The sequence below is a fragment of the Acipenser ruthenus genome, chromosome 29 (genome assembly GCF_902713425.1).
Source record: "Acipenser ruthenus chromosome 29, fAciRut3.2 maternal haplotype, whole genome shotgun sequence".
Lineage (NCBI taxonomy): Eukaryota > Metazoa > Chordata > Actinopteri > Acipenseriformes > Acipenseridae > Acipenser > Acipenser ruthenus.
This window is the reverse complement of record NC_081217.1, coordinates 21,052,493-21,074,001: the sequence shown is the minus strand read 5'-3', so window position 1 is coordinate 21,074,001 and position 21,509 is coordinate 21,052,493. Positions and strand designations below refer to the sequence as shown.

At 44.9% G+C, this 21,509-nt stretch overlaps 2 protein-coding genes across 3 annotated transcripts; one reads left to right on the top strand and one right to left on the bottom strand.

Annotated features, from left to right (window-relative positions):
- Positions 1 to 388: 388 nt before the first annotated feature.
- On the bottom strand, positions 389 to 5,189 carry LOC117426991 (guanylyl cyclase-activating protein 1). Its single transcript, XM_059004265.1, has 5 exons — positions 5,079 to 5,189; positions 4,744 to 5,008; positions 3,575 to 3,724; positions 2,564 to 2,654; positions 389 to 1,971 (listed from the first exon to the last, which is right to left on the bottom strand). Exons 2-5 carry the CDS (start codon positions 4,939 to 4,941, stop codon positions 1,826 to 1,828), a joined length of 585 nt encoding a protein of 194 aa, XP_058860248.1. The 5' UTR covers positions 4,942 to 5,008; positions 5,079 to 5,189; the 3' UTR covers positions 389 to 1,825.
- A 5,647-nt stretch (positions 5,190 to 10,836) lies between these two features.
- Positions 10,837 to 20,386, top strand: LOC117432074 (uncharacterized). Of its 2 annotated transcripts, XM_034053517.3 has the most exons (5): positions 10,837 to 11,285; positions 13,341 to 13,444; positions 14,974 to 15,055; positions 16,117 to 18,334; positions 19,314 to 20,386. In XM_034053517.3, the coding sequence occupies exons 1-5, from the start codon at positions 11,156 to 11,158 to the stop codon at positions 19,417 to 19,419; spliced, it is 2,640 nt and encodes an 879-aa protein (XP_033909408.3). In that variant the 5' UTR covers positions 10,837 to 11,155; the 3' UTR covers positions 19,420 to 20,386. The 2 variants fall into 2 exon arrangements, with proteins under 2 accessions (XP_033909408.3, XP_058860245.1); XM_059004262.1 differs by lacking the exon at positions 13,341 to 13,444 and having other exon boundaries at positions 11,147 to 11,285.
- Positions 20,387 to 21,509: the final 1,123 nt, after the last annotated feature.

Below are 21,509 nucleotides of genomic sequence, written 5' to 3'. Positions count from 1 at the left end.
AGTCTCCAGGTAGAAACTGATTAAGAGCAGAAGCAACGAGAGAGAGGACATTTCACGTGTCTTATTTCTGTTTTTATTTTGTTTGATAATTCACCGATAGTGAAAATAGACTGTCTTTAAAAAGGTGGACATACGAAATATAATACATACCATATTCTACAATTTAGCATTTCAATGTTAAGAAACATGTGTTGTGTAACCCTGGATAAAATGGTCAATTTTCAATGCTATTTTGTTTCTGCTTTATTAAAACATGCAGCCCTGAAATATCTTGAAATGCCTGTTTTCTAGACCGTGAAATAAGTCAGTTTTTCCCTGGGAAATAAACACAGCCCTGGGTGTAATTAATCTAACACTCGTAGTTCTAGAATCATCAGTGACGCCCAGGTTTAAGAAATGAAATATTCTTTATTTACAGTCATTCACTTTGTACAAAATACTGTCCATTCGCAAAATATCAACCAGCAGGTTTGCTTTTTTTGATTTGGTCCAGAATTGTTCCCTCACAATCTGTACAGTAGATCCGAGCTGTCTGTGGAGTGGAGACTGTTTGAAGTGTTAGCATGGAAGCCTGTTTTAGGAATAGATCCCATCACATTGAGATGAAGGTTTATGTCAGTGTGCAGTATAGCACATTGGAAGTACTGTCAGGCATGGGAAGAAACCGATAAAGCACACAGAATACGGGAAAGCAGGACAAGAAAATCCTACTCCATCATCTGATAACCTTTGCTGGAGGCACAATCATTCTTGAATGCAGTTTGATCACTGTTTGCATTTCCTTTGCAAACATCATAATATTCGCCCAGCGGTCTCCTCCCAATCTGTTACACCAGAGCACACAAGAAGAGCTTTGGGACAATCACTGGAACTGCTCTGTAGCTTAAAGAACCGACATGAACATAATCCTGCCTACAGTAAAGTGCACACGTTCATTCACAAAGCTGGAGCGAACAAACATACTAAAATGGAATTCACTTTTCTGAAGCTGCTGATGAGGTGACTCCAGGGCTGGATTCTCAAAGCTATTTCCTCCAGACAGTAATTAGCATGGTATTTTCACAGGAATGCAGCCAGTAAAGTTACCATACCAGAAACAAACAGCTCAGGTATTTGCCGCAGGGGTTTGTGAGTTGTTCTGAGTGGTGGCTCATGCGTTTATTAATAAATGGTTTTCTTGTTTCTCATCAGACTGACCCTGATGACGATTTGGAGTACAGGGCTTTGTAAAATGCATCAGAGCAGCTTTCTGCACTCACTGTGCAAACCTCAGAGCGGCTTTCTAAATCAGTTTCTATAAAACAGAAAGCGATACACTGCAACGAGTTTATTAATACAGACCCCAGTCCCGTTTACATCGTTAATAAATACATAAACAAATAACTAAAAGGTCATTTCTATCAGAATACACAACAAGTCAGAAGCAAGCTGAACAGGAAACATCATATAGGTTTTTTTATCAAGTTTGACTTGAACCCATTTGAACTTTTCATACAGCACAGGTCCAAACAAGGCACGTGTTGCTACAGTATAACCTCACCGAATGCTCAGCTTGCAGGTCATTCCGAGCCCCTGTGACCCTTCACTGTTACGAGAAGCAATCATTCGCTATTCTGGGGAGACAGCGCAGTGCTGTGTAGCTTAACATTCATCAGTGAGGGTCATGAGACCACCACTCCTCTGCTTGTCTTTTAAATTATCAATCTGGAGTATTAGTGGTATATTTCGACAGATGGACACGCAACACACATTAAAGATTCAAGTCAGAAATATGAGGCATGTTTCTCCACAGGAGGGCCCTCTCCGGTCTGGGGCTCTCCCAGCTTCAGCACTCCTCCTCCTGGCTCTCTGGCTGGCTGTTGCTCTGGATCACGCCCGCGATATGGTAGAGGTCCAGACTCTGGGTCAGGATGTCCAGCAGCAGCTCGTCCTTCTGGACCTCATCCAAGAACTCCTCCATAGACAGCTCTCCTGCAACGCAGAGCAGAGGCAAGGCTCAGACTGACTGCCCCACACCAGGCAGGGGGCTGTACCCTCCATCACCCTGGCTAACTCTGGATGGCCATGGTCTGCAGGTCTTTCAACTGGCTTAGATTCACACAACTGACTGAATGCGTTCTGCGGGCTTGTGTGGGACTGTTATCTTACAGCTATGACCCAAACTTCTGCAACACCCTATAGAATGAACTCACTTTGCTTCATAAAGTCGAATGAAACCTGCTGAATAATGTGACAACGTAAACATATTGAATTGCAAACAATGTTAAATTAGAGATTAGGGTTTTGGTTTTTAAATGATGCCTCAACCCTAAAACTGTTGTTGATGCAATAGGTTTGGCCGCAGCTGAACAGCGGCTGGTCTTCAACGCTCTGCAACAAAGTGTAGTCAAGCACAGGGAGAGCAGGGGGAAGCTCGGGCAAGGAGGGGAGCTCACAAAGAAGTATGGGACAGCACAACATAGGACGCATATCTCTACCATTCACTTCCACTGGGTTTCCAGTGAATGAAACAGCAGAATATCCACTGCCTCTTTCGATTGAGACACGCGCCATGCTTCCTTACCATCGCTGTTGATATCGATCTTCTCAAACACCATGTTGGTGAATTCTTCCGCTGTCGTGTCATGCTTGCAGCCATTAATGGCTCTGATGGCCTGTCGAATAAAGAAATGAAGAAACCGATGAAGGAATCGCTAGCCACAGCTTGGAACAGCTGAAACATCCTGTATTCCTAACTTCAGCTGCAGCAGCTGGGATCCCTGTACCGTATTACAGTAAGTTTGCAGATCACCGCGGCTTCCACAATGCTCCACTGTACACAAGGCTGTGGTTTACCAGGTCATCTAGTGCCTAAGTATATCGCAGTACAATGCCAGTGTAACTGATATTTCCCTATAAAACCCTATTCTTAATTCCATGATCACAGGCTACAGCTGACGACAGCACTGTACTGTAACCCCTGTTAGGACGACAGATCGCGCTCATGTTTGTGATTACAGGAGCGATCTGACCTAAATGGAATGGACGTTTTTTTAAAAAAAAACGTTTAAAAATGATCGGACAAGTAGACAATTCTCAAATCGAAAGCTTATTTGTTAAAAAATAGATAAAAAGTCCAATCACAGCAGCAAAATACCAACACTATAATCTCCGATCTCGCCAGCCTCAGATCACACTTGGCAGAGATCAGTGAGACCGGTAGGCTCTGTTGTAGCGCCCCCCAATGGCCATTCACACGAAACGCAGCATTGTGGTGCATAACTGCATTTTTAACTCAAAAGTCAGCGTGAAATTTTATGACTGATGTTAGCCAAAAGAAAAAGTCAAGATGCTAACCGACATCGCCTAATTATTATATATAAAAAAATAGTTTTTTAGTAAAGAAAAGATGTGTTCAATTTGATCTGTGTGTGTTTCTTTTGATCTGCGGCCTCGTTCTCTGTGATGTCACGGAGTTAATTAATGTATTTATTTGGCAGACGCCTTTATCCAAGGCTTACAGATGTTACAGGGCAGCAAAGGGTTGCAATGCAAGCTTGACATTTAAATACAGTGTAGTTTACAGCGGTTTTACCTTGATAATGTTCAGGAGCTCTCCCCGGTCAATGCTGCCATTGCCATCCATGTCATAGAGCTTAAAGTACCATTTGAGCTTCTTTCCCACCTTGGCTTTGAGAACTAGGCTCAACGCTGCCACATACTCCATGAAGTCAATATAACCGTCCTGTAAACAGAGGCGCTGTTAGACTGGTGGGGGTCCGGTCAGAGGCTGGCATGGGGCTCATTAACACATTATTAACGGCGTGCTACTGACTGAAGTGCAGGTGCACGTTTGTTAACAGGTAATTCAAAGGTTTCTCGTGAATAATGTAGTTACATGTTAACACGGAACTGCTATAGCCTGTTACTGTGATTATTAATAGCGGTCTAATAGTGTTTATAAACTCCTTCAGATCACATTAACAGATGCATTATCGGGGGTTTATATAACAGACCCTGAAATGTGTGGCCAACTTCGTTCAGGTTAAAATGGCATGGAGCAATTTCACTATTCATTAGAGCAGCAGTTTTCATTTGATTCAGAACATTACCGTGGGTTTAGGCTTCCAATCTGCTTTACAGGGTCTTTACCTCCGAGCTCTAAATCCTGATTAAACCAAAATAGCTGATCCCCTTAGTTAATCGGATTCCCTGTTAACTGACCTCCACTGCACCAAGCGCATGAGGCGTCCCTGTTTACCGCAGTCTGACCCAGCGGCAGATATTCATTAACTGAGCTTGTTTTAATCCTAACTGATTATCCATCTCTCTTAAAAACACTCGACAGTGCTTCATTTAGAATCATGTAGGTATCCGATCCTGGTTCATTGCTGGCTTGGGGGTTGATAATGGCTGAGCACGACGTTTATTTTTTCTTTATTATAGTTAAGTATTCATGCTTTCCCTTGAACTAACATCAGCTTTTTATGATGGATATTAAAATAAATCTTAAAATGATCTCTCTATTATCTAGATCACGTATTTAGTATAGTTTACCATGCTTTTTTTAATGCTATACCACGTTTCACTGTTCCTCACTAAGCTTGCCTATACTTTTAGCTTTTTTGTAAAAGCTGCTCCCAAAGAAAATGCATCATAAACACAACAGTACAGAGTTTGTGCCCTCGCTACTACGTAACTACTCTATCCTTTGTGTTTGAGTTGAAATGAGTCGCAGCTTTATGAAGGAGAAGATTCCGTTACCTTGTTCACGTCAAAAGTTTCAAACATTTGCTCGATGTAGGCATTGGCGCCGGGGGACAGATCCTTCAGTCCGAAGAACTGCTTGAACTCGTAGAGGGTGAGCTGCCCCGACGGGCACTCAGTCATGAACTTTCTGTACCACTGATGAATCTCGCAGGCTGTGATTTCCTCCACCGCAGCACCGCTGGCGTTTCCCATTGTGAGAAGTGAACAGCTTTCACTGCCTCCTGTCAGCAACCAGCGACTCAGAAAAGCAGACAGCAAGCTGAAATATAATTATAATAATAATAATAATAATAATAATAATAATAATAATAATAATAATAATAATTAACTGGAAAATGCAATCAGTCCTTTAAACAAATGCATCTGTTTTTGTCACAGTGTATAGTATTGCTGGGTTGTGTCCTAAGGCTGTACAAGCTCTAGCAGTGGACCGAGCTGTCTTTGTGTAAATCAGAACTCAAACGTCTCTTACCGTGATCGCGATTATTTAAGCTACCTCAAATCTGCCCCTCGTCCAATCAGGAGGCTGAACCGCGGTTACAGCTGCAGTCTGGTTCTGTTCTTTTCGTTCTAATTACACCTCCGGAGGATGTAAGAGCATCGCCACACCACACGCCAGGATTAACGGGGCTGCACAGCACAGAGAAGATCAGTAATTCCACTAATGTACAGCTACCTGCATTACTGACTCCCAGCAGCTGCTATAGATCCAGCTGCTGCCTCCCCCTGTAATTGCGATTTTAATCATATTTATAAACACAGAGCATTGTTTTTGAGGAGCGTAGATACTTTCAGAATGTACTCTTTCCCTTCATTGGGACAGTGTTGCATTTCCGATAAATCACATTTGATCAATGAATATGATGTTTTATCAATGAATATGATGCTTTATCAATTAATTTATTATTATTATTTATTTCTTAGCAGACGCCATTATCCAGGGTGACTTACAATTGTTACAAGATATCACATTCATTTTCATACAATTACCCATTTATACAGTTGGGTTTTTACTGGAGCAATCTAGGTACCTTGCTCAAGGGTACAGCAGCAGTGTCTCCCACCTGGGATTGAACCCATGATGTTTGATCAATGAATATGATGCTTTATCAATGACTATGATGCTTTATCAATGACTATGATGTTTGATCAATGGCTATGAGGTTTGATCAATGAATATGATGTTTTATCAATGACTATGATGCTTTATCAATGACTATGATGTTTGATCAATGGCTATGAGGTTTGATCAATGAATATGATGTTTTATCAATGACTATGATGCTTTATCAATGAATATGATGTTTGATCAATGACTATGAATGATGCTTTATCAATGAATATGATGCTTTATCAATGACTATGATGCTTTATCGATGAATATGATGCTTTATCAATGGGTGTGTTGTTTTACTCAATAAGCACGATGCTTTCTCAGTGAATGCAGTCTGTTTTAAGGCTCAGGGTTTATTCAGTGGAATGACTTCTCCACGCGACAGTGTTGGAGGCTGGGATTCCTATCCGTCTCTTCTTGTGGTCAGTGTCTCTGGAGTACCGGTATCCGCAGGTGGGCTTCCCGGCTGTGAAGAAGGGAGCCAGGGAGTTGGAATGGGGGATCCTGCTCCCTCTCCTGCTCTCCTCCGCTGGGGCTGGGAATCGCCGCTCGAAGGAGTCCTTCAGGCTCGGGTCTTTCTTCAGGTGCCTCGCCCAGCAGGAGAAGGTCAGCAGATCCTGGGTCTGGTCCACTACGCTGACCCTGCCGCAGTTGACCGGAATGATGGCTTTCAGGTCGTTCCACGGCAGCTAATTCATCAGAAACAAGACCAGCGATAACATTTGTCTACTTGGGTTCGGGTCTTATACCTTTGAACCCTTTGTCCAATATATTTGCCATTGAGAAAAGAGGCATTCAATAGGTATGGGAACACAACCTGGGCAGTAAAGTGTTAACTTTAAATACCCTTGTTAGATGCATTGTGAATTCTTCTCTTTTATGAGGTTAAAATCGACTCTCCAATTACACAAAGCCGCCACAGGTGTCACAAATCACACCGCTGGTGGGAGACACAGCGATTGGAAGGGAGTTTTTATAACCAAGGCGATTTGAGGCAGACGTACCAAACAGCACTGTGTTCAAGCTGAGCTGTACTGAATGGATGAATGAGCTTTCAGTTCATTTGTTTTTACTGATGCTGATATTAAAAAGTGTCGTCCCTTTAAAATACAAATCCCTGGGAAAGGTGCACACAGTCTCAACATCTTTCAGTCCAGGTCACTTGAAGGTAAAGCTCCTGGTCTTTTATTAGCCATGTAATGCTCTGCTAATCAGCAGCTAAACCATGATGTCATACCCAGGAGTTCTGTGCAGTGGCTCCACCCCATGCTGGCTCCATCCTCCGGTCCTGGAAGGAGCGAATCTGTCTGACTCCGACACTCTAACCCAATGAGCTCCAGTCTTTGCCAGGCTGAAACACGACTCTCCCCAAATCCCAGCCTGCATTTGTCTGATAATGTGTGTCAAGAGTGTGTTTATGACATCACAATACTCATGACATCAGCTGATGTCACTAGGAAGCCCTGACAGTATTTATTTAGGGGGATGTTTATTTGCAGCATTGAACTCTTCAGATAAAGCTAGCTAGCTATTTTTTTTTGGTATTATTTTTTTATTATTATTATTATCTTTACATTATAAAAATTAAAAATAAAACAAGCAACAACAATCTAAATAATAACCTGTGTGTTAGTGGAGGGCTGGGGGGGGGGGTTGTGACCTCACAATATGAACATTCCAGAAGCAAACGTAAGTGAAACATTTGTGGTGATAATTTAAAAGTCAAATCCTTTAAAAATAACGAGCCTCACAGACCAGGAATGGAGCAGTCGCTGGAGCAGTGCCCAATATCTGATGAGGACAGCAGGTGGCGCCAACGTTCCTCTACTGTCCCTCAGAGGAGAGATATGAAGCTGTCAGTTTGCAGCTATGAAACAATGGGCGGAAAAACCTGCACCAAAAAAATGACCAACCTTATAATTATATTTGTTTTCAAACTCCCTTGAGAAGGTTATGCGAGTCCCTACAATGCTGTCAAGGTTGACTTTCAGACCCTATTTATTCACTTGAAGGACTGTGCTTATAAACGCCTCTACGGGTACACAAGAACACACACCTTCTCCAAAACTGCTGTAAAAAGGGATTTTGTGCGCAGCAAAACCTGATTTCATTACAAAACAGTCTTTAAAAAAAAACTCTCACAACAAATCAATCCATAAAACAGTCCTGGGAGGTTTGTGATGAGGATCTCTGAGCTTAGATTGTTTCTGTGTGTTTTGTATGACTCCGTGTTTGGGCATTTAGCAAGCAGGTGCCTTTCAATATCACACAGAAAAACAGCAGCCACTCAGAATGTGCTCTTCTAAACGTCCGCGTGGTTTCTAGTTTTCTAAGAGACCACACGCCTCCCGGCTTGGCTCTGTACCGCTCTGTGAGGTGTGAAGTTGGCAGAAAGACTTTGTTTCCTTTCAGCCAAATGAAAAAGGATTTTGCTTGTGACTGACTTCATTGAGGATGGGGAGCCACGCTGGTTTCTAGCAGTCAGCCCATCAGGAACTACAGGTTTATTTTTTTTTATCCCCAAGTCTCCTTGGAGACAGGGAGGGACCGCCAGTCACCTCTGTTTCTTTAATGAACAGAGGAATGCCTGTCATTCTTTCTGTTTAAACTGTGTGTGCGAGTGTGTGTGTGTGTGTGTGTGTGAGTGTGTGGATCTTAGTAACTTTCAGTAACAGGGCCAACCGGATTTACTCAGTCAATTCTTTACCTGTAAAGCAAACAAAAAACAACTGAAACAGCTAGAAACCCAGGTCAAGGCAAGGAGCCCGAATGCAGTGCTCTCAATGCAGCTCAGTGGAGCTCTGCAGAGCCCGAATGCAGTGCTCTCAATGCAGCTCAGTGGAGCTCTGCAGAGCCCGAATGCAGTGCTCTCAATGCAGCTCAGTGGAGCTCTGCAGAGGCCGAATGCAGTGCTCTCAATGCAGCTCAGTGGAGCTCTGCAGAGCCCGAATGCAGTGCTCTCAATGCAGCTCAGTGGAGCTCTGCAGAGCCCGAATGCAGTGCTCTCAATGCAGCTCAGTGGAGCTCTGCAGAGCCCGAATGCAGTGCTCTCAATGCAGCTCAGTGGAGCTCTGCAGAGGCTGTTAGGTCACACTTTTCAATATGACTTGAACACATCCATGCAAGTTCTTGAGAAGTCACACTTTCCTGTTGACTGACAGCTGTCATGGATAATGCCGCAGCGTGGATTTTAACCTTGACACGTCATGAAACGCAAAACAGTTAAAAAGTCACTAAGAGAATACCACCGGAGGGTACCATTAGATTCCCAGTCTATTAGCTGAACGGGACTTTACCAGAACCATTAGCAGACCAATGGTAATGGATTTGGAAGAAATATTGTGATGGCTGTCCTGCACTGCTATGTAACTCGCGCAGTAACCAGATTTTGAATCTGTTATCATTATCCCCCTGTGTGATCACTGACCCTTCACACCACTCTGCATCACTGCCACGGATCATCGGGCAAGGAGAATGAAGCCCTGTTCAGCTTGGACTTCCTTGTTCTTTAAGAAGCTTGTTCCGTGTGTCAAGCCAGGGAGAATATGAATGGAAAGCAGAGTGATTATCCTGAACACAGTAATCCCTAAGAGGATCGCTGGTACACCTGACCTGTAGTGCTTGGATTCACAGCGAGCACAGAAGCATATACGCTAATATATAGCCAATTTGAATAGTAGGCATCGAGATTACAATGCATTCAGAGAGGCTGCATCACAGACAATGTTATCAGGCAAAGAAAAAAGCATGTAATGCTCACAGCACAAGCAAGATCATAATATTGTATAAAAAGCTGGAGTCAGTGCTGGTGTGTGGTGCAGATGCAGAGGCGTTTGGTTCCTGTGAAGCCCGGGGCTCAGCCACATAGTCAGGGTCTTGCTCTTCACCAACTGTGTCATGTCAATCAGTCTGTTCTGATTGTCTTTGTTATGCAGATCATGAGTGATCACTTTTAGAATGTCGGAGCGGACAAAGGTGATGCTGGAAAATGATCCAGTCCACGGAATTCCAGATAAGAATTCAGGGCAGGGGCAGTGCATTCTAGAATCCAGAGCAGAGGCAGTGCATTCTAGAATCCAGAGCAGGGGCAGTGCATTCTAGAATCCAGAGCAAAGACAGTGCATTCTAGAATCCATATTTTTGTTCACATAACTAGGAGAGATTGTTAGACAGAATTTTTTTTTTTTTACCAGCGTGACCAGATATGCAGGCACATCCACACACACAAGATTAAGATTTTAAAACCCTGTTGAAACTGAATTGGTTTCCATTAAACCCATAACTAAGCCATGCCCTTTAGTTACTGTCTTGAGTCATGTGCTCTCTTCAAATTGTAGTTTCCACCAACGCCTTTAGCTGCGTTCTGTCAGATCGTTGACATTCTTTGTCAATGTGATTTTTTGGGGGGGGGGATTCCTTTTGATAATTATGGAGCCGTCATGAATCACGGAGACGAATCAGAACCGCGTTGTAATCCACTGTCTTCTGCACTATAATAACCCACACGTACAGCCAGGCCTGTTTAGAGCGTCTATTATTATTATTATTATTATTATTATTATTTGTTTATTTAGCAGACGCCTTTATCCAAGGCGACTTACAGAGACTAGGGTGTGTGAACTATGCATCAGCTGCAGAGTCACTTACAATTACATCTCACCTGAAAGACTGAGCACAAGGAGGTGAAGTGACTAACTGAGGGTCAAACAATGAGTCAGTGGCTGAGGTGGGATTTGAACCGGGGACATCCTGGTTACAAGCCTGTTTCTTTAACCACTGGACCACACAGCCTCACTTACAATATGGAATGCGACTTTAACATAAAAGGGTGGGAGTTTCAGTAAAGAAAAGAGGCTTTCTAGTGATTCACACTCTTCTCATTAGCAGTCAGGAATGCGCCCGACTCGTTGCCTGGGTGACGGCAGCACAGCGGGGTGTGTTCCCGGTGGCAAGGACAAGCCGAGCGACAAGCCGGAGGGCAGACCCGAGCTGGCAGAGTCGCATGCTAGCACTCCTGGGCTTGTTTACCTCACCTGTCGACAGGGAAAGGGGTGGAGAAGGAGGCGGGGGACGCTTCTTTTAAGCTTCCCATGTTGCAGTGAGACATTAAATGAGTGAGAAGGGCTGAACCCTGTACTGCGCATTCCCGTCGCTGAAGTAGAGACGCAGTCCGTCTCTCTTTATTTGAAACGTTTCAGACACCTCTCTACCAACGCACCTGACGGCATGCTGAGCGGATAGCTTGTCTCGGTCGAGTAGACAACACACCTGCGGACAAATACATTAATAAAAATGAAAAAGCAGAGTTTGAACAAGTTCCTGGGTCGGAAGACGGCTAACTCTTCTCTTTTTAGCCCGCAAAGCAGCAGCGGCACCGACGGGCTGAATTCGATTAGGAATCCGATCGAACTGACGGACTGGGGTGAGTCGAGTGGAATATTGAATTAGCGGACTGTGCCTGAAACTGCCTGTAAATGAATACAATACTACTGATAATAATAATAATAATAATAATAATAATAATAATAATAATAATAATAATAATAATAATAATAATACACATTGGGGCATCTAAGGTCGATATGTCGATCTAGAGTATGGGGACTAATCGGTTTGCGTCGTTGAATTAAATTGTGTGTTTAAAACCAATTCTCAATTCTCTGTTCTCGAGAATAGTGCAACAAGTGGGCGTGCGGTACTTTTAAATTATCATAACTGGGCATGTAAATAAAGGCGGTTTTGCGCAATCGCCCACTGAGATATTTAAGGCCGAATATCTCCACAAGCCTACGTATTTTCTAGCATGGCAGCCTTTGCATGTTTTATTTGACTTGTAAAATAGCAAGGTCCCGTGCTTCATTATTACCATTCAGTGCGCGTTTGCCAAACCTCCCGTTTTTAGCGTGAGAATCCGGACCGGGGTTGAGAGTTTTAACTTACAAGCAAACATTCGAATGATGTATTCTACTGTAGTGATTTGCAGCACAATGCACCTCGATTGCCCCACAGACTGTACTTTTCAAATAGACTTAGTTACCAGTCCAGTATGTTTACAGCCCTGCTCAGTGCTCTCTGAGATCCATGCCATCAGCAGTGTAGATTGTCATCAGTTACATCTAAGCTCTGCTGTGGCGCAGACAGGGATCCAACACATTTTACAAAGGGGATTCCCGTAACGCTGCATTACATTGAGCAGGCACACCCTGAACAGCAGCAGGGCAGGAACAAGCTCGTTTGTTTAAAAAAGTGACACGTTGCAGGTATTTTTAATGGACTTTGTCACGTGAAGGACACATGCCTCGCTCAACTTCTATGCAATGGCCTAACATTGCTCTCCCTCCCTCTCTGACCCTGTGCAGTCTTCTGATCCGAGGTTTATTACAGTATGCTGGATAGATCACAGCTAGCACTGTATCGCTTTCATTTCTCTCACTCGCTCGCTGTCTTACAAACCTGTGGCTGTGTGCTGTAAAGAGGCGGGTTAACAGCCAGGCTAATTAGGAGCTGCTCCATTAGGACAGAGCCGAGTCCAAGCGTTTGAGGCAGTTCAAGTGTTGAGGTTCCTCGTGCAGGTTTGCGCTAGTGTATTTAACAATGCTGCATTGTTGTGCCCAGTAGCATTTTGTTTTATATGCAAACGAACAACAACATGTTTTGTTTGCACGTTCATTGGGGAAAAACCTACAAGCAGCAGAAGATGCAGCTTCCACAGTTTTGACGAGTGCTGTGCCGATAAACAGAAGGTGCATAACTTCAGTGCTTCAGTGATCTCTGTAGCCCACAAGATTTATTGCACTCGGTGTGTTGTGTTGACTGTATAAAGCCTGCCAGTGCTGTGTGGTGCATTCTCACTATAGAATAATAAAAACCTTTGTATCCCCTTATCTGTTATCTGCTATTGCTTGGATTACACATTTACATTTCTATGGCTGGTTTGTCCAAACGGGATCTCTCTCTCTCTCTCTCTCTCTCTCTCTCTCTCTCTCTCCTTTCAAATGCAGTGAGAGGAGTTGGGGGCATGATCATTTAAGAATGAGCAACACCAGGGGGCTCTGCACCAGCCTTTCACCTTCAGAGGGCCTGCTTTGAAATCCAGTTCCCAAGTGAATCGGCAGACCCTGACCTCTTAATTAAACATGTAAAGAGATCTGTTCATTCCACAGTGGGATTCAGTGCAGTCTGCTGTTTCTGAACAGATCCCTCCCTCCCTGTGATATCGACAGTGAGTGAATGTACCCCCTCTTGTGTAATTCAGCAGGCCTCTTGTTCCTTAAGAAGAGCAGCTGGCACTATCACAGCTTCAAGGGGACGTTACATTTCACAAACGTCTGTTTATCAATCACCTTGTTTTCAGCCCTCAAGGACAGCGGAGAGTTGTTAGAAATCTGATGTGTGTTCCAAATCTATTGGAGGTGCAGAACGCAGATGATGATGTAGTTAACGTGTCTCCTCAAAGACGCTCTGGTTTTCATTTCAGATAACATAAATGCAGTCGTGTCCTCAGCCTCATTCCCAGACTCCGGGACAGCAAGAGTGCGAGCCAGGCCCAAAGTGAACCTCTTCCCTCAGTCTCATTTCACTGTGAGTATAACAGCCTCACCATTCATCTGCAGCCTTTCGTTCAGTCCAACGTTATGAGAGATACAGTAGGTGTCGCAGTTTGTCGCTGAGAGCCAGCAGGTGAACACGCACTGAATCGATACAGACATATAGTAGACAAAAAAAACTGGAGCATTTTACTGTTCATTTATGTAACGGAAGATCTCAAGAATTTGCAGAGTCGTGTCTCAAAGCATCCCAGTGATTTGGCATCAGCAACGTGACCAGACCCTCACCACGCTCTGTGTAAGGAAGGGTCCCCACCCTCTTTCCTAAGCCTGTCTCCACTTTGTTACTGACCGCGTCCTCGGACAGGTGAGGGTCCTACTCATGATAAAAACCCATCTGTTGTTCAGCTTTTCAGTTAAATCTGTTTGAAATAAACAACCAAAGAAAGGAAACCAGGAGGCAAGGCGTTGCTGTCTTCAGTGTTCATGCCTCTCCCAGCTAATTAGCTAAGCATGCAAGAAATCCTCAGCTATTACTCACCTAAGGCTTGCTTCCCCACACACAGAGAGATTCTTCACTTCACAGCTGCGGATCCGAATGTTGAGGCAGAGACAGCCTTTTCTTGATGTTAGATGCTGGATAGCATCAATGCCCCTGCGATAGTATGTTGCTAGTGAATACAGGTCAAAGTTTTTTTTAAAAAGCAGAGGTGTTCTTAACCCCTTAGCTCGATGGCACGGCTCTAGGAACCTTTCACCTCTGGAGACCTGGCTTCCAATCAGCCTCAGACCACGAGTGAAAGTTGGTGAAAAAAGGCCACCCCCAAATTTAGCACAATTTTCAGTCCGCTTCGGAGAGGCCCAGGACTGAATGGCAGGCAGTGCTCGGGTCAGATTGGAGGTGGGCTCTCAGAGATATAAGAGGAGAGGTACGCTGGGGTCTGATGACCGGACTGCAGCAGCACCATTGTCCTTCACGTCTGTCGGGTATGAAGAGTAGACCCGGGAAACAGTGTGGTACGACACCCTGCATCACCGAGGGCAGGACTGAGCAGCTAGAGGCATGCTGCGACAGCGCCCCTTGTAATACAGGGTGACGAATCTACCACCCTCTTCCCCAAGGTCTACTGTAGCTACCTGGCAAGTTCCGTGTGTACGACCCCTGGCAAATCAGTGGCCAGCATCCAGAATACAATCTGGTTACACAACCATTGAGATAACATCTTGATTGCATGGTCTCCGGTCCTACAGAATGAAACACCTGCATTCTGAAACCATGCAACAGCTCGTGTTCCAAGAGGCTCCAAGCATTCCTTGACATGGGTGTCGTGAACTGGGGGTGTGTTTTATTATTCATCTGAACGATGGCGGATCTTAATAGTGCCGCCATTAAAACACGCGAGGGAAGAGGGCAGAAGATTGTTAAAAACCTCCCAGCATTGAAAGGATCCCGCATCCCATTGTCAACCAGCTGAACTATTCTTAATGCCACTTTGTTGGTCTCAACCGAAAAGGGTTAGCTCACTTCCTAAGACAGAGCGCTACTGTTTTCTTTGTTCTCAGGCTGCTCCAGAGATCCAGGGGTTTGCTGTTCCCACACCGACCGTGCCTGCTTCCCACAAAGGACCTGCAAACCCAGCAACAGGTAAAGAGCGCTCCGAACGCTATCCCTCTCTGGAGATTTCTTTGTTTTATTCAGTGCCTTGTTATGGATTAGTAACCCGCCCGCACTGCCTTAATAAGGTGGTGTCAGCGTGTTTCAAAACCACATGATTGCCATTCAGTTCATTCACAGTTCTCAAAAGGTGAGGTTATGTGAATATGGCACAGGACTCTTCCAGTCCAGTTCATGCAAACTACCAAGTGCAGACACTGGAGAAGCATGCTTATGCATGTATCACGTTGATTGCCGTGTGAAAAGGTTTTAGATGCGTGCATTGCAGGTTCAGCTGAAGTCTGGTTGCTGGCACCTGATCGTTGCAGTAACGCGTTTTTGTTATCAGGGAAGTCAAACAAGGGGAAAAGGAAGGGGGGGATGTAAGAAGAAATCCTGATCACCCATTCAGGAAACCTGACACCCACTGAACTGGTTTACCAGGTGACTCAATGAATTCAGCCCGCAGGTTAATTCTGTTACTGTTTAATGAAATGATCTGATAGCACAGTGCCCAGCCTAGCTGCTGCGTCCAAGTGGTTCTCTTTCAAAACAAATACATACGTATTTGCTTTAGGTGTTTCTGTGTAATGCATGTTGCAAAACGAAGGTGGGGGCATGTGCTTCTAGAGCAGGGTGTGACAACTGGTCGGTACACTTCAGATACAGGCAGTGAAATACCTTGATTCCTGAAGACAATTCAAATGCAACCTTGCAGGTTCATAGCTTTGAAGTGCAGTGATACATTGTGCCTGCAAGCTTTGATGCTTTGCCACAGCTCTTCACAGGGAGGGCTCGGTTAGAGAGTAATGTTAGGCAATGTTTGAGCAACGTTAGAAATGCTGTCTTGTTTCTGATTATCTGTAAAATGTTTCATTTTGGGGATTAGACAATTGCACCATTGTATTATGTATTTTTTTTTATCCTCATTTTTACCAGGAAGAAAATCCCATTACGTTTTGCAAGGGTGACCTTATTTAAAAGTAGAAAGAAAAAGAAAATGTGGCTCCTACTAATAAGAAGATGCTTATACTTCTGTTTTTTTCTTTTAGAAAATGGCGTGAGACTCAATGGTAACTCCGAATGGAACCCATTACTGCACAGCCCAGCTCCCAATTACATGGAGGAGGAACATATTTACATCCCCCCACCCCCGGCGATGGCTCCCCCACCTCCTCCACAGTTCGCTCCACCCCCCCCACCGTTCCAGGCTCCTGCAATGGCACCTCCCAATCCTCCAAAGAAGGCACCTCCCAATCCTCCAAAGACAGCACCTCCAATTTCCCCATCATTGACACCTCCCAGTTTCCCACCAGTGCCTCCCCCAGTGCAGTCCATCTACAGGGACACGGAGAACCCCCTAGACCTCCACCTCCCGCGCCCCAAATTTGCTCCTCCCCCGCCCCCTTCACAAAAAGAACAACAACTGGTCCCCCCTTTGCCTCCCCCCACAGCCAAAGCCCTCAAAGTGCCACCGCCCAAGCCCATCAGATACTCCTCGATGCAACATCTCGATATCGTCTCCCAGCAGCCGGAGCCTGTGCAGATTCAACGCAACCCCCAGAACAAAGCGCGGCTCTCCAGCTTCTTGCCTTCGTCCACCGTGGACAGCAGGGCCGACAGGGAGCAGAAGGCCAAGTCCATGATGATCTTGCAGGATTCAGCCACCGAAGATCTCCCCGCCCCAGCAAACAGCAAGGACCCTGCCAGGGTGCCGGCCAGGGACCCTAAAGTTAATTATGGTGTGCCGGTCAAGCCAGCGAGAAAGAACAGCTCAGGGATCCAGCTAGCCCAGGAGCTGGAGAGCATGCAGGACAACGTGCCGTATTCTTACCCCAGTTCCGTGAACAAGCCAAACCCTGTGCTTCCCGCTCCAGTGCCTGCAGACTACAGCAAACCGAGGAATTATTCTCCACCAGATTCACTATCCAGGGATGTCTCGCCACCTGCTGCAAAAACAGAGGAGAATTCCAAACCTGTGTACAAGAAGGACAGTGATTCGCAGAGCTGGTACGGCAGCTCTGTGCCAGTTAGCAGCCCAAACCAGCTGCCGCCACCACCGCCAAATACTCTCCAGACCAAAGTGTCTTCTTATTATTCCAAGGATGAGCTGTCCCCCCCTGCGCCTGAGAAAAAAGACGGTCCGAAATCTCCCATGGACCTCCTGCTCGCTGCTAAAAGGAGAGCTGAGAAAGGGCGCAGCCTGTCCAGGCAGAGCAGCCAGAGTAGCAACAACCGCTTTCCAAACTCTTCCACCGGGGAGATGACCTCCGATCAAATTCATCAGAGCCCGTCCAATCCCAACTCCTTCGTCATCACCCCCAGGGCAGACTTGGACGTCCAGGAACCAAGGACTCCAGGATACGGTGCCTCTCCACCAACACGCTCACGGTGGCGGGACCAGACGGTAGCTGAGGAGCCCCCCAGTAACCCACACGTTCCGGTTCCAACATCTGTGGTGTCGTTGAAGCACCAGAAGGGTGTAGAGAGCTCGGAATTTCTACAGGGAGAGGAACTGTCCTCCACACTGCTGGTTCAGAACCTCTTGCAGTCCCAAAGGACCAACACCGGAAGTAATCTTTCAGTATCCGAGCTCGCCAGGAAACCAGAACCTACCTCGAACTCTCATCTTAAACCCAGCTTCAGGCAAGAAGAAAGCGGGGAAGATTTTGGCTTCATTCCACCACCCCCAGAATTTGCTAACGCTGATGAAGAGGAGGAGGAGGAAGAACCATCTCCCTATAATAAACCAATCTACCAACAGTCCAACAACTATAACCCCCCACCCAGTACGCAAACAAACTGGAAGACTGCTTCCAATGGGACGGATAGAATCCCAGGTTCCCCTGTTCCGAAAACAAAACCCCAAATTAATCTCCCAGCTCCTCGTCTCCCAACCAGCCCAGCTGACTTGAAACTTACAGAAAGGACTAAACCCAGCTTCACCACGCATCCGTCAAGCAGCCCACAGCCTGCCCCCACTCCTGCGTCTGTCACCCTCCAAAGTATCCTGCAGAAAAAGATGCTGGAAATGGATTTAAAGCAAAAATGCACGCCAGCAGAGAGGAACGACGACACGTGGTCAACCGACCAACCTATGGAGCCTTGGATCAACACAGTGAAGCCAGGCTTTCAGCCGACGAGGAGCAACACTGGGGGGTCGAACATGCAGCTCGCAGGGGTGAAGAGAAGCATCGTGAACGAACTGAAAACCCAAGTGAAGAAAAAGTCTCCCGAGCCTCCAGCACTGGCTAGCCAGGATGTTAAAAGGTAAGGTACTAATCTGTTAACGTATTTTTAGATTTGTGTTGTCGGAAATACAGAGCAGGAACATTCAAGGCGTGCCCAAAAACACCCTTCAAGTTTGTCAAAGTCACTGCTTTCGTTCTCAAGTAGCCCTGCCCTGCTTAGTTATGGAGAGAAATGAAGATGGTGAAAAAGTATTAACATTGGTTGTCCAAAAGAATTTGATAATGTTTTACATGATTTCTATGAACATACTGGCACAGGGTCTGCAAGCAAGCTCAAAGCCAGGAAGAGACCAACTCCACTGTCTCACAAGACCCTTGATGAAGGGTAGTTTCAATATGGCCCACTTGTCCACTATTTCCAAGCCAAGAAATCTAATGGAGACAAAACACTTACTGTTTGAGCTCCAGAAATCCTGCGGATTTCCTTTGTCATAAAAATTGAAGGGCATGGCAAATAAAGATTTAAGAAAACATTAATTAAATGACTTGTGACCTTTTCAACGTCACTGTTAAAACACGCCAGGATCAGGTATTGTAAGAATGCACAATGCATAGCTGGCTGGTCGCGTGACGCCAGGAAAGAAATTCGCTGTAGTGTCCACCCGACATTCAGAACTCTCTGCTTCGCTTCCTGGTGTCGCTCTTGAAGGAATGCATTGTTCATGTGAGATGGTTTCACAGTGACTGCATGGGGTTACAAAGTTGCAAGACTGGTTTCACACCCTCAGATGAGCACTAATCTTGGGACTACCAGTAAACAGTCCGGATTTTTATTTTTTAAAAGGCTGCCACTTTTTTTTTTTTTTTTTTTTAATAAGTAGTTGTGAAAAGGGGAGCACAAGCAATCCACAACCATACACTCCCCCCCCACAAAAAGCAGGGTATTTATTTTTATTACAAAATAATTCATTTTAAAGTGAGTTCATCTTTCTATCAATGAATGAAAATCCAGGTAAATGGGAGTATGTAATTATTCTTACTTTCTCCCACCCCAACAGCAATGCAACGCAGAACAGTTCAACGCAGTCACATGGCAGGACGTTCACAGTGCGACCCGGAACCAAGCAACCAATCACACTGCTGCGTCAAGGACAGCCATGCTGACAGCTGCAGCAAACCAAGCTTCCTCGTCTGGCACAAGCCAGATTCACTTGGACCTCCACGGCAAAGACTCTTACCTTTGGAGTTCTTTATCAGGATTGTAAAACAGTGCAACTGTATATAACTGTATATAACCAGCCTTTAAAACTATGCAGAGGGTTGTGGAAGTTGCTTTTGCTGATGTACAGGAACCTAAAAAGCACTTAATCTACGCTGACAGAAAATGTTTTACCGTTGTTTTTATTCCGACATGCACAGGGTGATTATAAAGCCAGTTAGACACTTTGCACTGCTTCTGTCTGGGGGAGTTACAGAAGCACAGTATGCCAACGCTAATGGCATGCATTTAAACCTTATGTGGATACCGTGCAGAGACCCCCCCCCCCACTGACATGTACGGGAGCAGTGGGGCAATTGAAGCTGCTTCAATAAAAAATGCAATCAGATTTCACAATGTATCGAACGCACTGAAAGACGGCACCTGTCCCTTTTAAAATGCTGTGTTAAACATTGACAAACCCTGGCCATGTAGTTAATGCAGCACCAGCCTCTGTGGCAATTGTTAGCAGTCTTAACCTGCTGTAACGCTTTTGCAGTGGATAATTGTTTCCTGCTTTATTAATGCAAAGTGTCTGACGTGCTTTAAGATCACTGTGATATACACTTCTAGCACAATGCTGATTTCTAATAGTTTTTGTTTCTTATTGCCTGATATATAACAGTAAAGAGGCTATTGTCAACGTGCACGGGGCCAGATGTTACGTTTTGGTCAAAAAATAAGGAAGATAACACTTTGGCACGCTTACTGTTCTGAAACAAGAACAAATATTAAGTTCTGCTTGCTGATTACTGTATTGTATTTGAGGGAACGGGGAAAGCATGTACATTGTATAGACAGCTTATTTAACGTTTTCACACAGCTATGAAGGCATATTTAATAATTAAAGGTCATGTCAGGACTGTTTCTCCAGCCTCTTCCCCCCCAAGCGTCTTGTTTTCACTGAAGCACACAATGCCTCTGTATTTTAAATAGGACTTGCATGGTGACACATAACTGTTAGATTTAGTTTTAATCCAGGTCGGAGTTTCAGGTATTTCACAATGTACTGAACAAAGAAATGCATCACCTGCCCCAGAAACAAGTTGTCAAAGTGCTGTACCCTGGTAGCTGCACAGACAGCATGATTATCAAGAACACAATGGGGATTAAAACACTGGGATGCAAGTTACCAGCGCCTCATTACATGCATCTTCGGACCAGAAGTGTGTGTAAGCCCTGGCCACCATGTATTAGATGAATTGTTTTCCTGATAGTAATAAAAGTACATGGCCACAAGTTGCTTTGGCAACCTTCTCACTCTCTTTGGGGGGTTTACTTTCAAAACCTGGCGAATTCTGTTGAGCAAATAATCCTGGCTAATTAAACAGCCCAGCCTTAACCGAGCCAAACAGATCGTAAACTGAAAGTCAAAAGCCAGGCCAGACTTCAGAGTTTGGAAGTGGAGTGAACGTTAGACCAAGTCCCCTGCTGATTGTGCGTGGAGCCGTGTGCCCCTCTAACACCACTGCAAAGACACGCAAAACAGACAAACCATGCAAACCATTCCAGACATGTTAGAAACACGCAGCTGGGATGAAAGCATGCATTACCAGCTGTGTTGCTTTGTTAGCTACTTTACCTCTTTACATTGTCTGCAATCACACCTCAATACAAACTCCACTGAAGTGTTCTGGTGTAACTTTGATATTGAAGTGCCAAGATTCTTAAAAAACCGGACAACGGTTCAAAATGACCTTGTCTGAAGTCTTTGGAGGGCACACTTTCTATTCATGGTACACAGAGTGGTTGTGTAGGGTGCCCCCTCGCCATTCTGTCACACACACACACTACAACGAGGAATACAGTAGCTTCATAGTACAACAGTCTACATGTGACGGTCAAACATGAACACTTTCTCATCGCACTACCGTAGCTAACAAATTATATCAATCGCCATAGTCTTATTTTTAAGTGTGCATCAAACGCTAAGTAGGCTAACTTGTGCAATTCACCTTAAAACGAGGGAACTTTACCTACTCTGCATTAAAACGGT